Source organism: Narcine bancroftii, chromosome 13 (genome assembly GCF_036971445.1).
Source record: "Narcine bancroftii isolate sNarBan1 chromosome 13, sNarBan1.hap1, whole genome shotgun sequence".
NCBI lineage: Eukaryota > Metazoa > Chordata > Chondrichthyes > Torpediniformes > Narcinidae > Narcine > Narcine bancroftii.
The window spans coordinates 25,109,771-25,130,308 of NC_091481.1; the positions used below are offsets into that span (position 1 = coordinate 25,109,771).

Below are 20,538 nucleotides of genomic sequence, written 5' to 3' on the forward strand. Positions count from 1 at the left end.
TTTCAGCTTCCACCACCATCCCTGGCAAGGCATTCCAGGCATCCATACTCTCTGAATCAAACATAACCCTGATGTCTCTCCGAAACCTCCCTCCCTTAACTTTGTACATATGTCCTCTGGTGTTTGCTGTTCCTGCCCTGGGAAACAAGTGTTGGCAGTCAACCCTATTTATGCCTCTTTTAATCTTGTAGACCTCTATCAAGTCTCCTCTCATCCTATGCTCCAAAGAGGGAAGTCCCAGCTCTGCTAACCTTGCCTCATATGACTTGTTTTCTAATCCAGGCAACAACCTGGTAAATCTCTTCTCTCTACTCTCTCCATTGCTTCCACATCCTTCCTATAATGAGGTGACCAGAACTGAACACAATGCTCTAAGTGTGGTCTTACCAGACATTTGTAGAGTTGGAACATGACTTCTCTACTCCTGAACTCAATCGCCCCATTAATGAATCCCAGCATCCCATAGGCCTTCTTGACTATCCTATCAACCTGTGAGGCAACCTTGAGAGATATATGGATTTGAGTCCCAAGGTCCCTTTGTTCATCCACACTCTGAAGTAACTGACCATTAACCCTATACTCAGCCTTCTAGTTTGTCCTTCCAAATGTATCACCTCTCACTTACCCGGATTGAACTTCATCTGCCACTTTTCTGCTCAACACTGCATCCTGTCTATATAATCTTGTAACCTTTGACAACCTCCAGCTCCATCCACAGCTCCTTCAACCTTCATGTCATCCACAAACTTACTGACCCATCCTTCTGCCTCTTCATCCACGTCATTTATAAAGTAGGAAGAGGCAATACCAAGTATATCAAGGGAAAAGAAGATTGGGTGAGATGAAGCAATGATATGGTATTGGACAGAATGTGGGAGAGATGGAGAGACTGGTAGAAGCAGGGTGTTCTGTGGGAGATGGGGTGTAAAATTAGAGAAGAAAATGAGAACAGGAGGAGGTAAAGAAGAGATGGAAACAGTAGAACTCCATAGATTGGGGGAGGTATCTAAATATAGAAAAAAATTGATGTGCATGCCCTTGGATTTAAAGTTGTCTAGAAGTAATATGATGTGTTATCCTCACCATGGCCAAGGATAGACGTTTCTGAGAAATGTGAGGGGAATTGAAGTAGTTGGCTCCTGGCAGTCATACTTAAACCCAGACAGAGAACAAACAGGTCTTCAGCGAAGCAGTCGCCCAACCCAATGTAGAAAAGACCACACCAAGTATACGAATTTGTTTTAAAACTATGTCCTTAAAGAGAAAAAAAACTAATGGTATGCCACAGAGGCTTGGGGAATTCTGACAAAAACTACAGAAGTAATAAGTGAAGCAGTCGCCAGTGGTTTAATTAATGGTTTAACAGGGATTTAATGAGATTTATTGCTGCAGAGGAAAGTGGCAAGTCAAAGAAGGTGCAAGAATCTAAAGAAAAAGAAAATTTTATAAATGAGGGAGGTATTGCCCTCAAAAATGCCTAGAAATATTCTTTGAATATTTAGTTTCTCTGTTAATTTTCTTGTGAGGATAAAGTAACAATGGAGGTACTGTGTTTTGCTAGTGTTTTCCATAATTACCTAATTTATGCTCTCCAGTCAATAGCTTTCTATATTTTGTGGTTAATATGTAATTCACAATTATATGCATTTCACTCTCTAAGTCTGAACATATTATTAAGAGTTCATGAATCTTAACAACACCCTTGGAGTTTATTGTTTCTTACGTAGCTGATCATTCTTTAGAAATGGTTATTATTGAACTATATGGCTTACAGCTTTCTTCAAGAGCAACAGACTTATTAGACACTGCTCTTTTGCCCAACTATGTAGATATAATAAGGCAGGAGTTTTCTAATACTTGCTATGCAAAACCAAAGTGCTGCAGATTTCGAAAACATGAAATAAAAATAAAACAGAAAATGTCAAAATACCTCAGCAGGACCAGTGGCATTTTTGAAAGAGAAAAACAGCATTTGAGAATATGTCACCATTGTTTACTTGAATAATCAGCATGTGCTTAATCAGTGCTGGTCAAAAAGCTACATACTCTAGGCCTCTGTACCCCACTCTGCAAATGGATCCTTGCCTTTCTTATTGGAAGATCACAGTCAGTATGAATTGGAATAGTGTCTCCTCCTCACTGATTATCAACACAGGTACACCCCAAGGATGTGTGCTTAGCCAATTGCTCTACTTGTTATACACGCATTATTGTGTGGCCAGGCACAATTCCAATGCCATCTACAAGTTTGTCAATAACACCACAGTTGTCGTCAGAATCACAAACGGCAATGAGGAAGCGTACAGGAGGGAGATAGATCAGCTCGTTGAGTGGTGTAACAACAACAACATCAGCAAAACCAAGGAAATTATTGTGGATTTCAGGAGGAAGTTAGGGGAGCACGGGCCAGTCCTAATTGAGGGCTCAGTAGTGGAGAGGGACAAGAATTTCCAATTCCTGGGTGTCAACATCTCTGAGGATCTGTCCTGAAGCCTCCATGCTGATGCAATTATAAAGAAGGCTCGCCAGCAGCTATACTTTGTAAGGTGTCTGAGGAGATTCTGAATGTCACCAAAGACTCTCGAAAACTTCTGTACCGTGGAGAGCATTCTGGCTGGTTGCATCACTGCATGGTATGGAAGCGCCAACTCTCAGGACAAGAATAAACTCCAGAGGGTTGTTAACTCAGCCTACATCATCACAGGTACCAGATTTCACTCCATCTACATGAGACAGTGTCTTAAAAAAGCAGCCTCTATCCTCAAAGACCCCCACCACCCAAGCCATGCCCTCTTCACTCTGCTACCATCAAGGAAAAGGTACAGGAGCCTAAAGATGAGCGCTCAGTGGCACAAGGACAGCTTCTTCCCCACTGCCATCAGATTCCTGAATAATCAATGAACCAAAGACATTGCCTTACTTTTCGTGGACTATTTTTGATATTTTTTTAATATATAGTAATGTTATAAGATCGCTATAATATGTACATTAGCACGATGATGTTGCTGCAAAACACCGAATTTCATGACTTGTTCATAACCATAAATCTTGATTCTGATTCTGAATGCTATGGTTTAGGATGGAAATGGAATGAGTGGGATTTAAAACCATTAAACACATTATGGAGAAGCACATGTGATCAATACTTCAATAGCAGACTGATATAAATTCTCACCATTGCCGTGCCCTCAGTTTAGACTCGTTTTAATGCACTTCATTCACAGGACTCCTAACATCCACAATTTATGCAAAAATGAGTGTTGTATGCTACTTAAAATCAGCAAATATGCTTGTGCATGCCACATGCAAAGAGAAAGAGGAATACATTTTTGGAAGTTGGCATCCTCAAGCAAATTAATTGATACACGATAAATATATAGTCCAAAATCTAATAGCCATGTGAATTGAACAAATAAACACGCAGAAAGCAGGATGGGCATCAATACACGCTCACTTAAATTCAAGGTTACAAATTTTATACATACAGCATGATAACAGGCCCTTTTGGCCAAAGAGGCCATGCTGATCAAACACACTCAATTGACCTACAATCCCAGTACGTTTCTGAACAGTGGGAGGAAACCAGAGCACCTGGAGAAAACCCATGTACACACGGAGAGAACGTACAAACTCCTCACAGGCAGTGCCAGATTCAAACATGGGTCGCTGGCATTGTAACAGCATTGCACTAATCGCTCCACTAACTGTATCATCATAATGAATTTAATTTATAGTTGATATCTCTGACTCATAGACATCCATGTGGTTGATCTGATCACCAAACCTACCCTCCAATGTGAGCGCTGATCATCTCATTCCATTCATTTTAATGGTGTGACTTTCATGAGAATGATAAGTGAAGGAATGTCAGCATTCTTTCCCATGCCAATATCATTGGTGATGAGGTTCTAGTTACTCTCAGTTAACCATCTTGTGAAGAGTTCTTAGTGTGCCCAACATCAAACTACAAACAGAGAAAATTATTCCAAAACGTGCTTAATATTTTTTGAAAAAGTGCCATATTCCCACTGACTTCTCGGAACATTTGGCCATAACTAGTCGAAGTGAAGAATGAGCATTCGGAATGGCACGGAGAAGCCCGCAGAACCTCTACATAAGCAATGTATGGAGTTCTCCACCTGTTAGACCACCTACCTCATCAGCACCTCATGTCCCATCTGTGGTTCTCACACCAGTCTCATCAGCCTTCTCAGAACCTCAAAAGTGGAGGGGAATCAAATCATACTCGATCCCAAGGGACTGCCGAAGAGGAGAAGAACGGGGGTGGCACATTTAGAGTAGTGCTTAGCACAATGCTATTCAGGTTCGAATCCCCCACTGTCCGAAAAGAGTTTGTAAATTCTCCCTGCTCTTCCAGGTGCTCTGGTTTCCTCCCATCCTCCAAAAATGTAGAAGGCTTGGAGTGTTTGGGTGGCATGGGCTCGTGGGCCAAGGGGCCTTTTACTCTGTTGTATCTCTTAAAAAAAATATCTGTGCATTAATCTGTTTGAAGTATTTAAGGTAATTTTTTTGGAAGCCAGCGGACATAGCTTGGGAGAGCTTGTGAAGATGTTCAAGATCTAAGATTCCTTTATTATGTAATAAACAGGCGTAATATTACCAAAATTTTGCTTCAGTCTGCTGTACGGGCATCTCTTACAATCAGAGAAAGAGAAGCAAGAGAGTCCCCCCCAGAGTCACCGAATATTTGTGGATTCACCTCCAGCGCTCCGGCAGTCTCTGCAGCCGTAGACTCCAGTGCAAACTATCAGCGACCCAAACTCCACATCCGAACCTCCAACACGATCAGGAAGCCTTCAGCGTTCTCACCGCCCTCTTGCATCACAGTCTAAAAGCCTGGTATTCCTTCAGTCAATCTCGATCCAGTCTACAGAGGTCTGTTGCCTTGATGTCAGAACTTTGACTGCAGTCGCCAGCAGCCCACAATCTGGGTGGATTCCTCACCTTGAATTGCCAATAGCCCACTGCCTGTATGTTCTTCAGCTGCAAAGCCCCTTGCTGGTCCGTCATCGTTGTCCCCATCCTGTGGATCATCTCCTTTGCTTTTCCTTCTCAAATGGGGAGGGGTGGGGGGGGAGAGGTTGGTCTCCCCATTTACTGGTGCTCAGCTCCCGACCTCTGTTTCCTCAAAGTCTGCAACCCCTTGAGGCTGCTGCCAATACAGACTTAACGGCGACTTGGTTATTACATGCTATTTTTATTTGGAAAATGTTAAAATTGTTCATGCAGTGCACTAAAGCATGGCACAGACAGAAATTCAAGGCCAAAATCTCGAGTCATTCTGCCCTCTTGTGGTACTATGAAGAAACAAACTTGAATTTTGAATCAGAATTTTTTGTCATGAGCATGTCATCAAATTCATTGTTTTGTGGTGCAAAATTCTGCTATAAATTACATTAAAAAAAAAATTAGTGCAAAATAAGAGGTAGTGTGGTAGTGTCTGTGGTTCATTGTCCATTCAGAAATCTGATGGCAGAGGGAAATAAGCGGTTATCTTCAGGCTTCTGTACCTCCTTCCAGATCAATCATCCTTGAAATTGGCTGGAAAATGATCTTTACATGCCTGGAAAGGCAGTAGCTATTTCTATTGTTCCAGCCAAGACAAGTGCAACTGTTTATTTTTAATTTTAAATAATTAAAAATAATTCCCCTTGGTTTTGCTCACTCTTAGTTATTTCCTCCCAAATTAGTAAATCTCTTCAAAGGCTGTGTCCTATATTTCAGCACACATTTTGTTGGTCCATGGAACACAGCCTTATGAGAGCCATGCATGTATGGAGTTAATATCCACTCTCTTCCCCAGTCCACTGACACTCACTTTATTCCTTATGGTACATTACCATTCAACACCTGCCCTTTTACTTCCTCCATCTTTACAGTCCAGTTGAAGCAACAATTTTGGCTTCCCTCCATTTAGATTAATGTATATTTGTGATCACAATGTAGTTTCTATAAATAATGGGGAAACTTAGTACCGTTTGGTTTTGGTACCATTTTGTTGTAATCTTCCAGTATTTTTTAGTGAGTGTCACTTAGGGGGTTGGAGCAGGGTACAAACAGTCACAGTTTACAATATCTCCAGACAGCCTGGCACCTGAGTCCAAACTATAAACAGAGTTAATGCTCTCAACTAAAACCCAGAATAATGGATTGTTTACTCATGGAAGGATATCTTGTGAGGAGAGAAGACATATGATAATGAGTCATGTTTTTTTAGGATATTGAAACAGATTTTAGTATTGATCAAGTAAGTGATCCAAAAACACAGAGTTGGAATTGTTCTGGGAAATGAACACTTCTGCTGTCTCTCTTTGTCAGGGAAAACAGTGAACCACTGTGACCATTTGTAATGGTCATTTTGATTGACTCATAACTGGGTAAAAGAAGCAGGAGAATTGCTTCATTGGATCATGACCATTCTGATGGTCATTTCATCTAAGCCTTGTCTGGGTCATTGGAACCATTGTGGAAGTCACATGTTTTGTTTCCCCTATGCAAGAAAGAGGGGAGTTGTGTCAATCATTTGTAGAAAGAACTTTTTTTGGAAGCAACTAGACAAGGATTTGTAAGTTCTGAGCAGTCTGATCACTCAGTGTCTCATCTACTTCATAATTACGTCTGAACATCAGTTTAAAGGTTCTGGGTTTCCACAACTTTGAATTGACTTTACTGAATTGTGCCTAAGCTGTAATGGTTTGGGTATTCCACAGACACACATATAGGTATATTTGCATATAGTTGGGGTTAAGTTTAGATTTATGTAAGATGTTATACTTTTAGTAGTTATTAATAAAAATATTGTTTTACAAATCACAATTTTTTGCTGAATTTCTTTTGCTGCTGGTCTATAATGTAACACCATTGATCCAAAAACATTAGTTTGAATCCTACAGTAGCAGCAGAGGAATGTAACATAAAATAATTCATTTTTTTTAAAAAAGTTGATCTCAATTGCAGTAACCATGAAACTGCTTGAGATTTCCATTAGAATTCATCTAGTTCACCATTCTTCAGGGAAGGAAATCTGTAATCTTTAGATGAGCTGGCCTAAATGTGATTCCAGAATTTGGTTTCCTGTTATTCTCTTCATATGAACGTGATCCTAAATGATCAGCAAAACTGGAGGAACCAGCTCAGAGGTGGAACTGTTTGGTTAGAATGCACAAGTGGAGCAATGTTTATGAAAGTTGTTCCAGAACACCTGAAGGCTAAGCAGAATAGGACCAAGATGTGCCAATTGTCACATGATGAAATTGGGTTCAGTGGCACTGCTCTTTGGGTTCAATGAGTACAGAAGTAATTCTCATGGTTTGCAAATGTGCAATTTTAACACCAGCCTCATTGGACAGAATCTGTGAAAACCATGTGCAAAGGCAGATCAGCATGTAAGGGCATTGCCGCTGCAATTTTAAAACTTAGTCTCTGTTAATGTTCCACTTCTAAAAAAATGTCACCAGTTTTAAAAAACCCACTGTAATTTTTTTAAAAAGTTAATTATTTGATAATTGGTTGCTGATTGTCCTTTTCCCAATTATTGCTGGAAATTTACAAATTTTGCTGTTGTCCATAGATCATTTTAGATTTCTAAAGTGGGTGGTTCTCTTTAGCTCACCTGTTGCAGGGCACTGCCCATGCTCAAAACCCTCAGACATGTTCTGATAGGCCTCTCTCCCTTGGAACTGAGTCTTACTCAGAGAACATATTACAGGCCTGCAGTGAAGGACAAACTATTTGAAGGAGGAGAAAATCTCAGTTTTACAGCAGTTGGGCATATTTGGCCAGAAACTTCACCTTCCTGAAAGTGATTAAAGATGCCTGAGACTCCTGTGTTGGATGCTCTCACTGAAATCTAGCACCTGCTGTAGTTTGAGCAGGACAAAGAGAACATCACTACTGTTTTGGCAAGGTCCCTGTGGAATGAAGTTTCTGCTTTGGAATCTTTCCAGGCTGGAGCAAAGATGTTTTTAACATATCTTTGAGTTCAACAACAAGCAAGCACGCAAAACAGTACTGAGACTGTGGTAGGTATCATTCAGACCAACAACAAAGCCACAGTGTCTGATTCACTTGGCCACACCAAGAACTTTCCCAGAGGTTTCCTGATCAGCAATTTTGGCAAAGGAGTTAGTTGCCTCATTATCCGTGGCTTCTGATCATATTTTGAAATTGAGTACTTAATTGTGAGGATCCTGAAGGAAAGTGAGTGTTTGGCTTGCTTGTACGGACAATATAAGGTTAAAGGTTTGGATAAATAAAACTCTATGTCGAACAATGGGAAATGGTAACATAATTAGTAATTTTGACTGATAATTTGAGACTGCAAAATTTGTGGTATAATTGCACATTAATGGATTTTAATTTTGGGGTGAATCTGACACTCAAATAACAAAGAAGTGGTTGTGTTGTTCTGGCTCTGGTATACCACGTCAAATCACCAAATTAAGAAATGCTGAATGAAAAAGCCAGATACAGTACAACTCCAATGATCCAAAATGGTCGGGTGAACAGTTTTTCTGGAGAAATGGTCAATTTTTAAAAAAACAGCCCAGTAGCAACAGGAGATAATTTGTAATAGTGCTAAAACAACCAGGGAAGGCTTTTAAGCATTAAAATGTTAATTCTCACCAAAAAAAAAAGCTGGTTGCTGCCAGTCACCGACACCACACCACCAAGGCCCTGCTCCTGCTGGGAGCCCAATGTTCCCGTTGCCACCAGCAGCTCGGCCTCCCTGGTCTGTTCAACTCCAAACAAATTTTGGATAAATGAGGATTTCTGATTTGTTTTGGATATTCTAATTTATCCAAAATTAAAAAAAAAAATTTTCAGATAATTGAGGATCTCGGAGAATCTGATTTCGGATAATTGGAGTTGTACTGTATAATCAAGGCAGAGATGCAAAATGAGTTTTTTTTTCAAATAAAAAGAGCACTGTACAGAAAGGAAAGGGATCCATGAACATGAGTTGATCATGATGTATTTGGTAAGTGAATTGTCATGTGTAGTGTGGATTGTGGAGGGCCATGTGACCTCTCTATCTGAAATCTGGTGGGATTGTGAAGGGTCACATGGACCTTTCTGTCTGGAACCTAAACAGAAGTCACATCATCTGCCAATCAAGGTTGGACTCTTCCTACCCATTAGTGCACACCTGACCATTGGCCCCTTTAATCACCTAGTGATTATGTGGGCTGGACCATCCAGCTTACTGTCCTATAAAGTCCACCATGTACAGTAACTTTTTCTCCTTTGCTCTTTGGCCCTGAGATAGACCCTGCTGTGGTCAATGCTAGTGGAGTCATTGGTAAGGTGTGCACTACATAGGGATCAGGACTGTTGTAGTTGTAGATAGCATCTGAGCTATGACCATGTTACACAAGGAACGGCAGGTAGCATATTGTAGTCCTTGGTTGTGATCAGTCTGAATAAAAATTTGCTAGTATCGGTAGTATTCAGTCCAATGTGAATGGGTTGTAAGAGTGCAAGGTTACTTGTACTAGCATCACTTCTTGGTGGATTATCACTTTGTCGTGGTGGAGAAGCTTGTGTGGTCCTGTGATCCCGAAAGTGATGTCGTCTGGAGCTAGGCTCCTGGTAGGGTCACCTATGGTGGTCAGGTCGAGGGTGAGGTCCCTGACAAAGAACGATCCAACCAAGTCTTCAACAGTGGAACAGGTGGACGAAGTTACTCTGACCTCAATATCTACAGAGGCAGACGAAAGCTGCAACAAATCCATCAGCTCCAATCATTGTGGTTTTCATTCCATTGGAATTAGTTGGTTGATTGTGAAATATCATGTGCTGCTTGTGGTGCAACATCAAGTACACGGTAAACAAATACATGTACGGACGTCCTGCTCCGTGGATCAATGGAACAAAGGCCATCATCTTCAACTACGAGGGATAGCCGTGACGACGACTAGTATCAATAGAATTAAGTCCAATGTGGCTGTTTGCTCTATGATGTGTAATTGAAAATCCTTGTGTATGTTATCCCTGTAGCAATGCCCTTACGCATGTTTCAATAAAGATTATTTCTGCATTCATCCTGTGCCCAGACCCGCTATTGTTTGAACCCTTCCCCTTTTCCCTTCCCATACAAGATCATGTGAAGGATCTTGCTTGTCAATTGGAATTTTATTGTGTATTGTTTATTCTCATGACTAGCCCTTTTTTTGAATTGACAATTATTGCAAATGCTCACTTATTTAGCTTCAAGTTTGCTAAACTTCAATTTGTAACAGATTTTGAATGAATAATCAAGGAATCAATAAACAGAATGACTATTTGAATATCATGGGTTTATGTTATTTTTGGAATTCTCCTGCAGAGACTAGGATATACATTGTTTGCAATCAATTTTCTGGACACTATATTTTGCAAAATTTTGATTTTAAAGGTTACAAAGAGTAAGTGACAATACAAAGGTGAATTCTTATTTTATTATGGTAGACATTTATTGTAGAAGTTGACCTTCTCCTCAATAAACTCTTTAATGCTTGTCACGTTGTTTTCTAATTCAGACAAATAATCTGTTCTTTCCTTTAGTTTCTTATTTCCATCTTGTATCTTCTTTTCTAGTTCTACAAAAAGAGAAAAAAAATTACATGAGTAATGTATTATTTATTATCCTTTCTGTCAGATTATTAGTCAACTTTCCTCCTCATTAGCACCTGATGGCATTGACTGGTTACTCGATGTCACACTGATGTAAAACCACACAATATTTAAAGAGTATCTAAATACATTTCAGAGAGCATCTACATCTTTACGTAAGGGAAAAATATATACTTCAATTCTGGACTTTTGACAGGTGATTTTCATCTTTTATAGCAAGTTAATGATGTTTAGGAAATTCACTGCAAAAGATTCAGTTATCTCCATATTCTAATTATGCTCCAAACAATGCCTCCATTATTTTAGACAGCAACTTGAAGAGTAATAGACCACAGTTTAATTTTACACAATAAAGATAGAACAAAGGAATACACAGACATCGTGAGCACTACATATGTAATTGAAGTACACCTTACAGTCATACCAGCTCCTTCATTCCAGAACCTCTCAGACACTGTTCAGGGCCCATTGTTCTGTTGCATTCAAGAAGAAAGTTCTTCCGAATTATGATCCCCCTATTTATTAGATTACATCTTAGAAATAAATGAGTCTAACTTCAACTCAATGTCGCATTTTATCCTTTTCTTCGTTAATGGCCAGACATGCAATTTTGATTAAATGGGAGGACAATTATTTCACCTCCAGATGCACAATGGTTAAAGGATATTATGACTTGCTTAAATTTGAAAAAAAAATAGATAAGCTGTCATTGATTCGAATATAAAATTTCATATGATATGGGGCTTGTTTATGCTCACTCCAAGATTATGCCACTTGAATTTTTTTAAATGTTGAGTTTCAACCTTGCTTGGGGAAGGGGTTTTGAATTTATCCTTTTTTTGATTTTTTTTTGTTAGATTCGATTGTAACACAGGTTTGTGCCTTTGTACTTCTGAATTTTTTCATATGATCATTATTGTAACATTTTTATTAGTTCTATAGCATATATATCATAATTGTATTGTTCATTTTTCTATATTGTACAAATATTAATAAAAGTATTAAAAAAATTATCTAGAACCATCTCAATTAAAAATCAAGAAAAGAATATTCTCCACATGTTTTATGAAGAACAGAATCGTTTGAAATGGGGAATTAGTGAATGATACACACCGGAAATGCATAAACAGAATCATGTGGTTTTATTCTCTACACAGTCTCAGTTTGAATCTATGCATTTTATTCATAGCTCTTCAAATTCTTATCATTTTTATTTTTTAAATGAGTTGAATATTTCTATTCTTGACCATGATTTCAGATGTGAGTTCCAAGCCATTGTGGTGAAACATCCCCCTTAGTCTTTCTGGAGGTAATCTTCAATCCATTTTTTCTCACCCAAGAGAAATAGTTCCCTCCTATTTACTCTATCATACAGGAGGTCTACCATGCGATCCATCTCCCACTGGAAGACGGAGACCCCGTTCGTGACCCCAAAAGGAACCCAACGGAAGTGATAAAGGTGCCCATCTGCCTCAAAGGTGGTGTAGGGCTTGTCCTTCGGGTGGATAGGGATTTGGTGATACGTCGACTTCAGGTCAAATTTTGGAGAAAACCCGGTAGCGGGCTATCTCATTGACCATGTCGGCAAGCCTCGGCAGGGGGTAGGCATCCTGCTGTGTGTACCGATTAATGGTCTGGCTGTAATCCACGACCATCCTCGGCTTACTTCCCCCTTTGACCACCAGGACTTGGGCTCTCCAAGGGCTGTTACTGGGCTCTATAACACCTGCCAGGAGTGGCCGCACCTCCGCCTTGATGAAGTCCCTGTTTGCAGCGCAATAGCGCCTACTTCTGGCGGCGATCGGCTTTCAGCCTAGTGCAAGATGTGGAAAGAGTGCTGGTGGGGTTATGCACAGTGTGGAGAGGCCGCAGGTTGACTGGGGACGGTAGGTTGGTGTGCTGTGCAATATGAGTGGAGGTTGGGGCCCCCCGAAGGCAAGGGTGATACTCTGCAGGTGGCACTGGAAATCCAGGCCCAGGAAGAATGGTGCACAGAGTTTGGGCATGATCAGGAGCCTGAATCCTGTGTAATTCTCCCCTCCCACCATTATATCGACCATGCAGTGCCCAAGGGTACCAACAGTCTTATCCTTGGCAGTGAGGGCGATCGAGCAGATGGTGGGGTGCACCTTTAACCTTAGGGATTGGGCAACGCTCGGGTGAATGAAGCTCTCGGTGCTGCCACTGTCCAACAGGCACTTTGTTACCTGCCTGTTGACTCGCACATCCATCATCGAGTGCCCAAGATCATGGGGGATGTCCCTGGTCAGCGTGGTGGTGGCCAGGACCATCTCAGAGTCGGAGTCGTTGCTATCTAGAGGGATGCGGAGCGTCGATAGGGCGGCCTGGTCATCACCCGTGTTGACCACGTCGACATCAGTCATGAGGTGCAGCGAGCGGTGGCTGATGGCCTCTGGAGGCGTGGGGAGTGTCGGTAGGGTGGCCTGGTCATCGCCTGTGTTGACCACATCATTCTCAACATCGTCAGGCGCTGTCTGGCCCAAGATAGCAGCAGCATGTGGGGGCCGCTGCGTCGGTGGCCTCCTCCCACAGCCATGTCCACTGCACCGGGGGAAGTGACATTATCATGGCCGGCGGCAGTGACGTCGTTACGTCGGCCGAAAGTGACATAACACCGTGAGCTGGAAGTGACGTCACTGTAGTTAGTAGGAGGGCGGGGCTGGTGGAGATGCTCGGGGCATACGCTGTGACGGTCGCTGGTGGGCTGGATGTTGCGCGGTCAAAGTCGTTTAAGTCGTCATGGGGACAATGGTGTTGCCCGGCACGCACACTTAGGGGGGTCTGCGGGGGAGGTCATAAACCTGCCGGCAGGTTTAGAGAGGCAAAGTTTTGCAAAGTGGCCTTTCTTGCCGCATCGGGAACAATACTGGTTCCTAGCTGGGCAGTTTTGGCGTGATCGTCGATCTGACCCACACCAAGGCCCACAGTACTTACAGGGGCACCGGGTGCCTGCCGCAGCGACATTCTCCTCCCCAGCTCAGCCTGGGGTTGCATCTGCAGTGTGAAAGGGCCATGAGGGAGCCTGGGGGAACCTGCAATTGAAGGCTTTGACGTGTAGGGCTGCTGCTTCCAGGGTGTGGACCACTTCCATAGTCCTGGTTAGGGCATAGATGTTGTCTTCCAGCAGCTTTTGCTGGATGGCCCTCGAGAGTAGCCCTCGGACGAAGGCGTTCCGGATCAGCCTCTTGACCTCTTCTACACCTACCCCGGATTTAGCCAGACACGGTCAGGCCAACTCTCGCAAGTGTCCCAGGTGAGGCTCAGCCGTCTCCCTGGGTTGCTGGGCTCGGGTGTTGAGGAGGTACCTTGCACAGACCACATTCATGGGGGGCTTGTACAAGTTCTCAAGAGTGTCCATTGCGCTCTTGTACGTGGAGCAGCCTTTGGTTACCTGGAAGGCGCGGGGACCCTGCTTTGTCCGGAGTAGGACCAACCTCTCCCGATCGGAGTCCAGGATGTCGCCCTCGTGTGCCTCGATGATTGCCTCGACCCCGTGCTGCCAGATCTCAAAGCGTGACTGGGCTTCTGGGTGGCGTGGGTCAACCTCGAGGCTCCCTGTGCACAGGAGTTTTTCCATAGCCGCCATGGATTAAATTGTGGTGCGCTGTTAGCCAGAATCAGACACACACAAAGTAAAGACTGTACAACAGGCTTTCATCCACAAAGACTTCCACAGAGCCAGGCTGGCTGTGGGTGCAGCAACTCTGAGTGAGGCCTCGGGAGGCCGACGCAGGCTTTTTATCCCGGAGGGTGATAGACACCCGACCAGGTGGGGCTTGATGCCTTCAGGCCGACTGATTGACAGCAGGCCAGGTGTTGCCCTGTCCCCTTACACTCCTGCAGGTACAGAGGTTTCCCCCTGCAGGAGGCCGGTGGTGTACCACCACAGGGATAATGCCAGTCTTTATGCAATGCCCAATCTACCACTACATTGTTAAAATGATTTGTGCATATGCAGTTCATAGAGACAGTATTGTCTAGATCATCCTATGGCCCACTTTGGTCTCTGCTCAAAGTTTATGGTGCCTCTTCCCTGTGAAGCAATGAAGGTTTGGGTTCTTCTATACTTCTCTCCTACTGACTACATAAAAACACATTAAAATATTGGTGTTACATGAGGTGAAAAGAAAACAAGGCTTTTACTAAAATGTGCTGTGGCCCCCAGGAGGTCGTAGGGCTCCAGCTGAGAATGGCTAGTCTCGAGGAAATCAGGTTCAAGCTTCGAGGACAGCTTATGTAATTTTAAAGGGATTATCAGCAACTTGCACAAATGTGGGGAGTTAGTTTGGATGAAACCTGATTACAGTAAAACCCCTGGATTGGAAGATACTGGCTAAGTACATTTTCTGGTTGCTTGAGACTTACTCTTAATGCCTAACTAATACACCTTGATTAAAAATAAAGAGCTTAAAAAACAAAATACAAAAATACTTCACCATATTTATACTGAAAAAAACCTCACTTGCATGAATATTTCAACCTTAAGCATTTTATTTTATTTTCAGTAACTGTCGCTGCATCTGCAGGTTCATCGTCCTCCACAGCACTGCCCGAAAGACGAACAATAATATTATAGATAATTAACCTCTCCCCCTCCAAGTGTACAGATAAAGCCTCTGACCACGGCAACTCTTATTAAACAGGGATAAGGAGACATTTTAAGAGAATCATTTCTTCATCCAGAGTGACGCTATTTTCTTCAAACATAACTTTATTCAAACTTTATATAAATGGCTGCTATGAGCAAAGCATGACCAAGGCACTCCACTGGCTGAATATTTGCTCCCATCTACACCATCAGGGGTGGCTAACCTTTTAATTTAGTTGTACAGCACGGTAACAGGCCATTTCGGCTCACGAGTCCATGTCACCCAATTAACCTAAACCCTGGAATGTACTTGTGGGCCGAAATGGCCTGTTACTGTGCTGTATGACTAAATTAAAATGAAAAGGTTGGCGACCCCGTTACTTCAGAGAACATTTACTTTTACAATTTTAAACTTACATTTTTTTTAACCAATAACATTATTATTTATTTTAATTTAAAAAAATTATTTTCTTCATTTTTTTTAATGCTGGTTGCTTGAATTCTGGATACATGGGTTTCACTGTAATTGTGTGCAAGGTGGTAGGAAATTCACTGTCTGTTGCTTGATTTGGGGAATTTCAGTTAATAAGGAAAGCTTGGATTTGCTGGGTTTATTTTCCTTGGACAAGGTGACCTGCTAAAGTTATCCAAAATTTTTTGGGGTATAGATAAGGTAGATAGTAAGAATCTGTTTTCATTTGATGAGGGTGTCTAACCTAAAAGGGCTTGTTGGGCAGTATAGTGGGTGTCTGGGGGGGGGGGGGGCGTTTCTCACGCAGAGAGAGGTGGAATTTGGTGTGCATTTTCTGAGGAGGTGATGCATCTACACATTCTCACAATATCTAAGAAGCATCTGAACAAGTCCTTGAATTGAATTGTCAAAGCACAGAAGGCTGTAGAACTAATGTGGGTAAATGGGATTTGTCCAAGGTGCAACAGTGGGTGTGAACGGGATGGATGCTATACAACTCAGTGACTGGCTTGGAGGGTATGGTAAGGTCCCTCTCCAACCTGCAGTCTCCACTAAGTCAAAGGCATGAGCTTGACATGATTGAAAGCTACAGGCTGTGTCAGCTGTGTGAGGTATGTTTGAGTTTAGGAGGAGTGGTGTGCATGTATTTCAATGAGCAGGTTGAATTTGTTGTTACTTTCAGTGATACCGATGAGGCATGCAAAACTTTTTCTGACCCTGAGACCTTGACCTTTGGGTTTTATGTCTTTGAGGCCCCTCCTGCCACAGATGATTCTTTCATAATTATTATTGAAACTCCCTAACTTGCACCTCTTCCACTGAAATTCTGTGGATGTAACCAATGTTCACATGATTAACATTCAATTCCACCTCTGGAAGCAAAAAGAAGTTAGCCCAAAAATACTAGTTATAAAAAATTTGTGGAAACACTTTGAGTATTTCCACACTTTTTTATTGTTTGATTAAGAGTTGAATAAGATACCTGTACCCTGTAAAGAGACAAATCAAATGTGCAAACAAGGAGGTGCTGGAGGAGCTCAGTGAGTCGAACAGCATTCATGAGTTGTAAGTCAATAATGGGTCCCAACTCAAAATTTTGACTGTCTATTTCTACCCACAGATGCTGCCTGACCTGCTGAGTTCCTCCACTAGTGCAAACTTTCAGTGTCTTCCCTCTGTTTCTTTAATAATAATCACCTACCTGTAATCTGCCTCAGTTTTTCTTCCAAGACTTTTGCCAGATTACTTGCCTCTTTTTGTAATTGTTCTGCTTTCTGTTTTCCATCAACAGGAATCTCTTGTATTTTCAGCTTGCTTAATTTTACATACATCTCATTCAATATTTTAAATTCCTTCAATGATTAAAACATGAAAAATAACTAATAATTATGGTAAAAAATTGCAATAGAATTTTATGTACAGATAGATTGCCTTTAACCATATAACCATATAACCATTTACGGAGCGGAAACAGGCCACGTTGGCCTTTCGAGTCCGCACCGGTTCACTGATTTTGTGCGCCCTCTTCAGGCATTGGTCCTGGTAGATCTTCATCAAAATTCAATTATCATGTTATAAAGTGCAATATTACACAAAATTCACTTCATTCAGACATAAAACAGAGATACATTAGCAGAAAGTTAAATGAAGTGTTTCTTTCAGTCAAAAGAGAATTCGCTCGCTGGCTGCTGAAACACTCAAAACTGGATCATGTTGGGTCCTTCAGCCCACTGCATCCACAACAGCTATTACCTCTCTAGACAAATCCCATTTTTCACTTGGTTCATAGTCTACTCTGTGATGGTGTTTCAAATACTTGCCTAGGTACGTTGTAAGTGCCGTGGGAGTACCTCGATCGAGCCCTCAGACAAAGTGTTCCTAAGTTTCAACTACTGAAAAAAAATGATTCTTCACCTCACCATCAAGCGTGGGAGAAATCTGTTCTCCCCACTGATTTGGGCATCATGTTCGGCATAGACACATGGGCCAAAGGACCTGCTTTTGTACTGTTCAATGTTTTTTTTTAATGTTCTTCTGGTTTTTCTACTTAATCTATCAATCTAGCATTGATGCTGGCATCAATGGCATGTCCCTGGCATTCCTTCTCCTTAATTATGCTACTCCCATGCTCCTCTGGTCAGTGTTCACTCAGGATGAAAATGTCACATGCTACAGGCCATGAATTTAAAGTGGGGGGGGGGGGGATGTGAGTTTAAAGGAGATGTTAGGTGCCCAGTGTAGGCTGCCAGGAGTGATGGTGGAAGCAGATACGATGGTAGCTTTTAAGAGAGATCCAAATAGAATAGATATACAGGGAATAGAGGAATATGTATTACACGCACGCAGCAGAGTTTTAGTCTGATTGGGCATCATATTCAATACAGACATTGCAGGCCAAAAGGCCTTATTCCAGTACTGCACTGTTCTACGTTTGCCAGGAAATATCATGGGAAAAAGTATCAACATTGTGTGGGACCAAAGCCTCTTTTCTAGTTTGTCATTATAAATACCTCAGAGCTAACTTTTCTATGTATGGTGATTCACATAGACCCACCACTGCGAAAAATGGAGTCATTTGCATTTGGCAGAGAGACTGAGATCTATTTCCCAATGTTACAGTTTGAACATAACCCAAAAATGAAAGTACAGCTTGTTGACTTGCTATATATCTGTGTTTGCACTTGGTAATATTGATTGTTGGATACATTCTTGGTAAACCATCAGTGATTCAAACAAGCAGTGCCATCATACATAAATGTAGCATTATATCACTTAAGAAACAGAAAGCAGCAGAAGGCCATTGGCCTCATCATTGGTATAAACTGTGAAAAACTGAAGCCCAAGTATTGATTCTTTGAGTTCTTCTCTAATTAGAGCCTACCAATTGGGAAGGATCCTGGAACTTCTTGCATGGAACCATGTCATTCAGCTCTACAGGTTGATGCTGGTACTTGTATTATCTTCTCGACTTTGTCCAATATTATAATATCCTTCAATTCCCTTCTCACCCATTTGTTTATGTCTTTAAATGGATTAATGCTTATCAACAAAACTTCCCCCTGGGTTCAAAGGACTTAGTGCATCAGTAATTTGCATTTAAGAAAATAAGATTATAACACTTACTAGTTCAGCTTCATCAACATGAGTCTTGGCTTCATTTGTTTTTTCCATTGCCTTTTGAGTTGAAATTTTATTGTTATGAGTCTTGTTTTTCAATACTTCAATTTCATTTTGGAATATTGCTATATTGTTCATGAAATGCATGAGATTGTCAGAAATTGATCTGATTTTTTCATTAACCTATTAAGAAGTAGTCAAAATATTAAAAAAAAACAATTTAACTTTAAAAAATGGCAAATTAATAATCTTTTACTAACGAGTGTGAATTTTGTTAATGAAGAAGGTACAACAGTGATGGGACTGATAAAACCCCTTCATGTAAAACAAAAATCACACAACAGATTGAAAATTTCTAAGGGAAGTCAAAAAAATAGAAATGCTATGGGACAGTATGATGTAATACTGGCACATAAAAAAAACATTAAGTAATAAAGTACTAGCAAAGTTAAATGAGAATTAAAAATAACTGTAGAAGTACATATAAATAAAATATATCCAAATACAGGATGAAGTAATGGCAAAAACTAAATCAGTTTCAAAGAATAGTAAGGAAATGAAAAGAGGAGTAGAGCATTTGGATAACATACTATACCTCCAAACAAGGAATACTAATGAAATTAAAACAGGAAAATAAATTGACCCTAATGGAATTTTGATTTTGATTCAAAGTAAGAATTGGGGAGGCTGTGGCCAGAATCTTTCAAACGCTCTTTTCAGGCCAGAGGATTAGATGGCTGCCAGTGAAATGTTTATGTCAAGATGCCCCAGCATTTAAAAATTGATGGTTATATAAAAAAAACAAAGAAATTTTAACTGGATCTGAGAAGAGGGATTAATAGATAACAACATTCTAAATGAAAGCATTTAGCAAAAAAAAAGATTTTCCTGTTGTCAATATAGACCTTTTAAAATCATGAAAAATAATGACTGAGAAAAATGTGAGGGTATTTCTCAACATCCTTTTACCTCTGTGCACATGATGCAATGTCACCTATTGAATGGTTATAAAACTAACGTATAAAATTAACCCTTTAAACAGTATAATGGAATTAGAAATGATTGTCTGTACTGTGCTTATGGAAAGTACACATGAAAGCCTAATTGTTGGGCTTCAGTTCATAGACGAAAATATCATTTATATCCTTGAGAATGCTTGAGTTCTCATCATTAAATATCATCACCAATCAAAATAATTCTCTTGATTATATAACAGAAGGACAATCTAGAACATAGTTTAATATTAGTCGTTGGGCCAGGATCCTTCCAATCTACCTGTGAAATATTTGTCTTGGAATTATTTAAATCATCAGTTATCTTTGTAATGGTGGCAATAACTTCTTGAAGTATGTCTTTTACTTTGTCCAGTTTGTTCTGCACTTCTTTTGGGTTTGGAATCTCTTGAGCTGATTTCCTATGAAAACACACACAAAAATTTCCTTCTTAGCTTCCACAGAAGGTTAATGTAGAGGCAGAGAAATGTCAGCATTGGAAATACCCCTTCGACACACCAAGTCTGCACTAACTATCCACCGCAGATTTAAATTAGTCTTACATTGTTTAGCCAAATGTAAACAATTGCTACACTTTTGCTTTTACCACTTTCCCTCCATTTTTGTTCCCTTTCTCACCCACATTCACCCATTCTCATTGTTTCCAGCTCCCTCCATCACCATCTCCCCTCTGCATCTCTCCCCACTTATAT

General features: G+C 40.9%; 1 protein-coding gene and 1 long non-coding RNA gene across 6 annotated transcripts in view; one reads left to right on the top strand and one right to left on the bottom strand.

The window, feature by feature from the left end:
- LOC138748757 (uncharacterized) overlaps positions 1-20,538 on the top strand; it is a 62,262-nt gene that overhangs the window by 20,328 nt on the left and 21,396 nt on the right. For 2 of the 5 annotated variants that reach the window (XR_011348237.1, XR_011348240.1), the window contains exon 3: positions 18,591-18,663. The exons of 2 other annotated variants lie outside the window; for them this stretch is intronic. This is a non-coding gene — a long non-coding RNA (uncharacterized lncRNA). The remainder of the gene's footprint in view (positions 1-18,590; positions 18,664-20,538) is intronic. One more of the 5 variants, XR_011348239.1, reaches the window with a different exon arrangement.
- The window catches only part of lamb4 (laminin, beta 4), a 95,132-nt gene continuing 85,036 nt past the window's right edge, over positions 10,443-20,538 (bottom strand). The window contains exons 33-36 of the mRNA XM_069909449.1: positions 20,109-20,247; positions 18,840-19,016; positions 16,918-17,068; positions 10,443-10,601 (exon numbers count right to left, since the gene is read on the bottom strand). Of these exons, the coding sequence (XP_069765550.1) occupies positions 10,462-10,601; positions 16,918-17,068; positions 18,840-19,016; positions 20,109-20,247 (607 nt within the window). The 3' untranslated portion in view covers positions 10,443-10,461. The remainder of the gene's footprint in view (positions 10,602-16,917; positions 17,069-18,839; positions 19,017-20,108; positions 20,248-20,538) is intronic.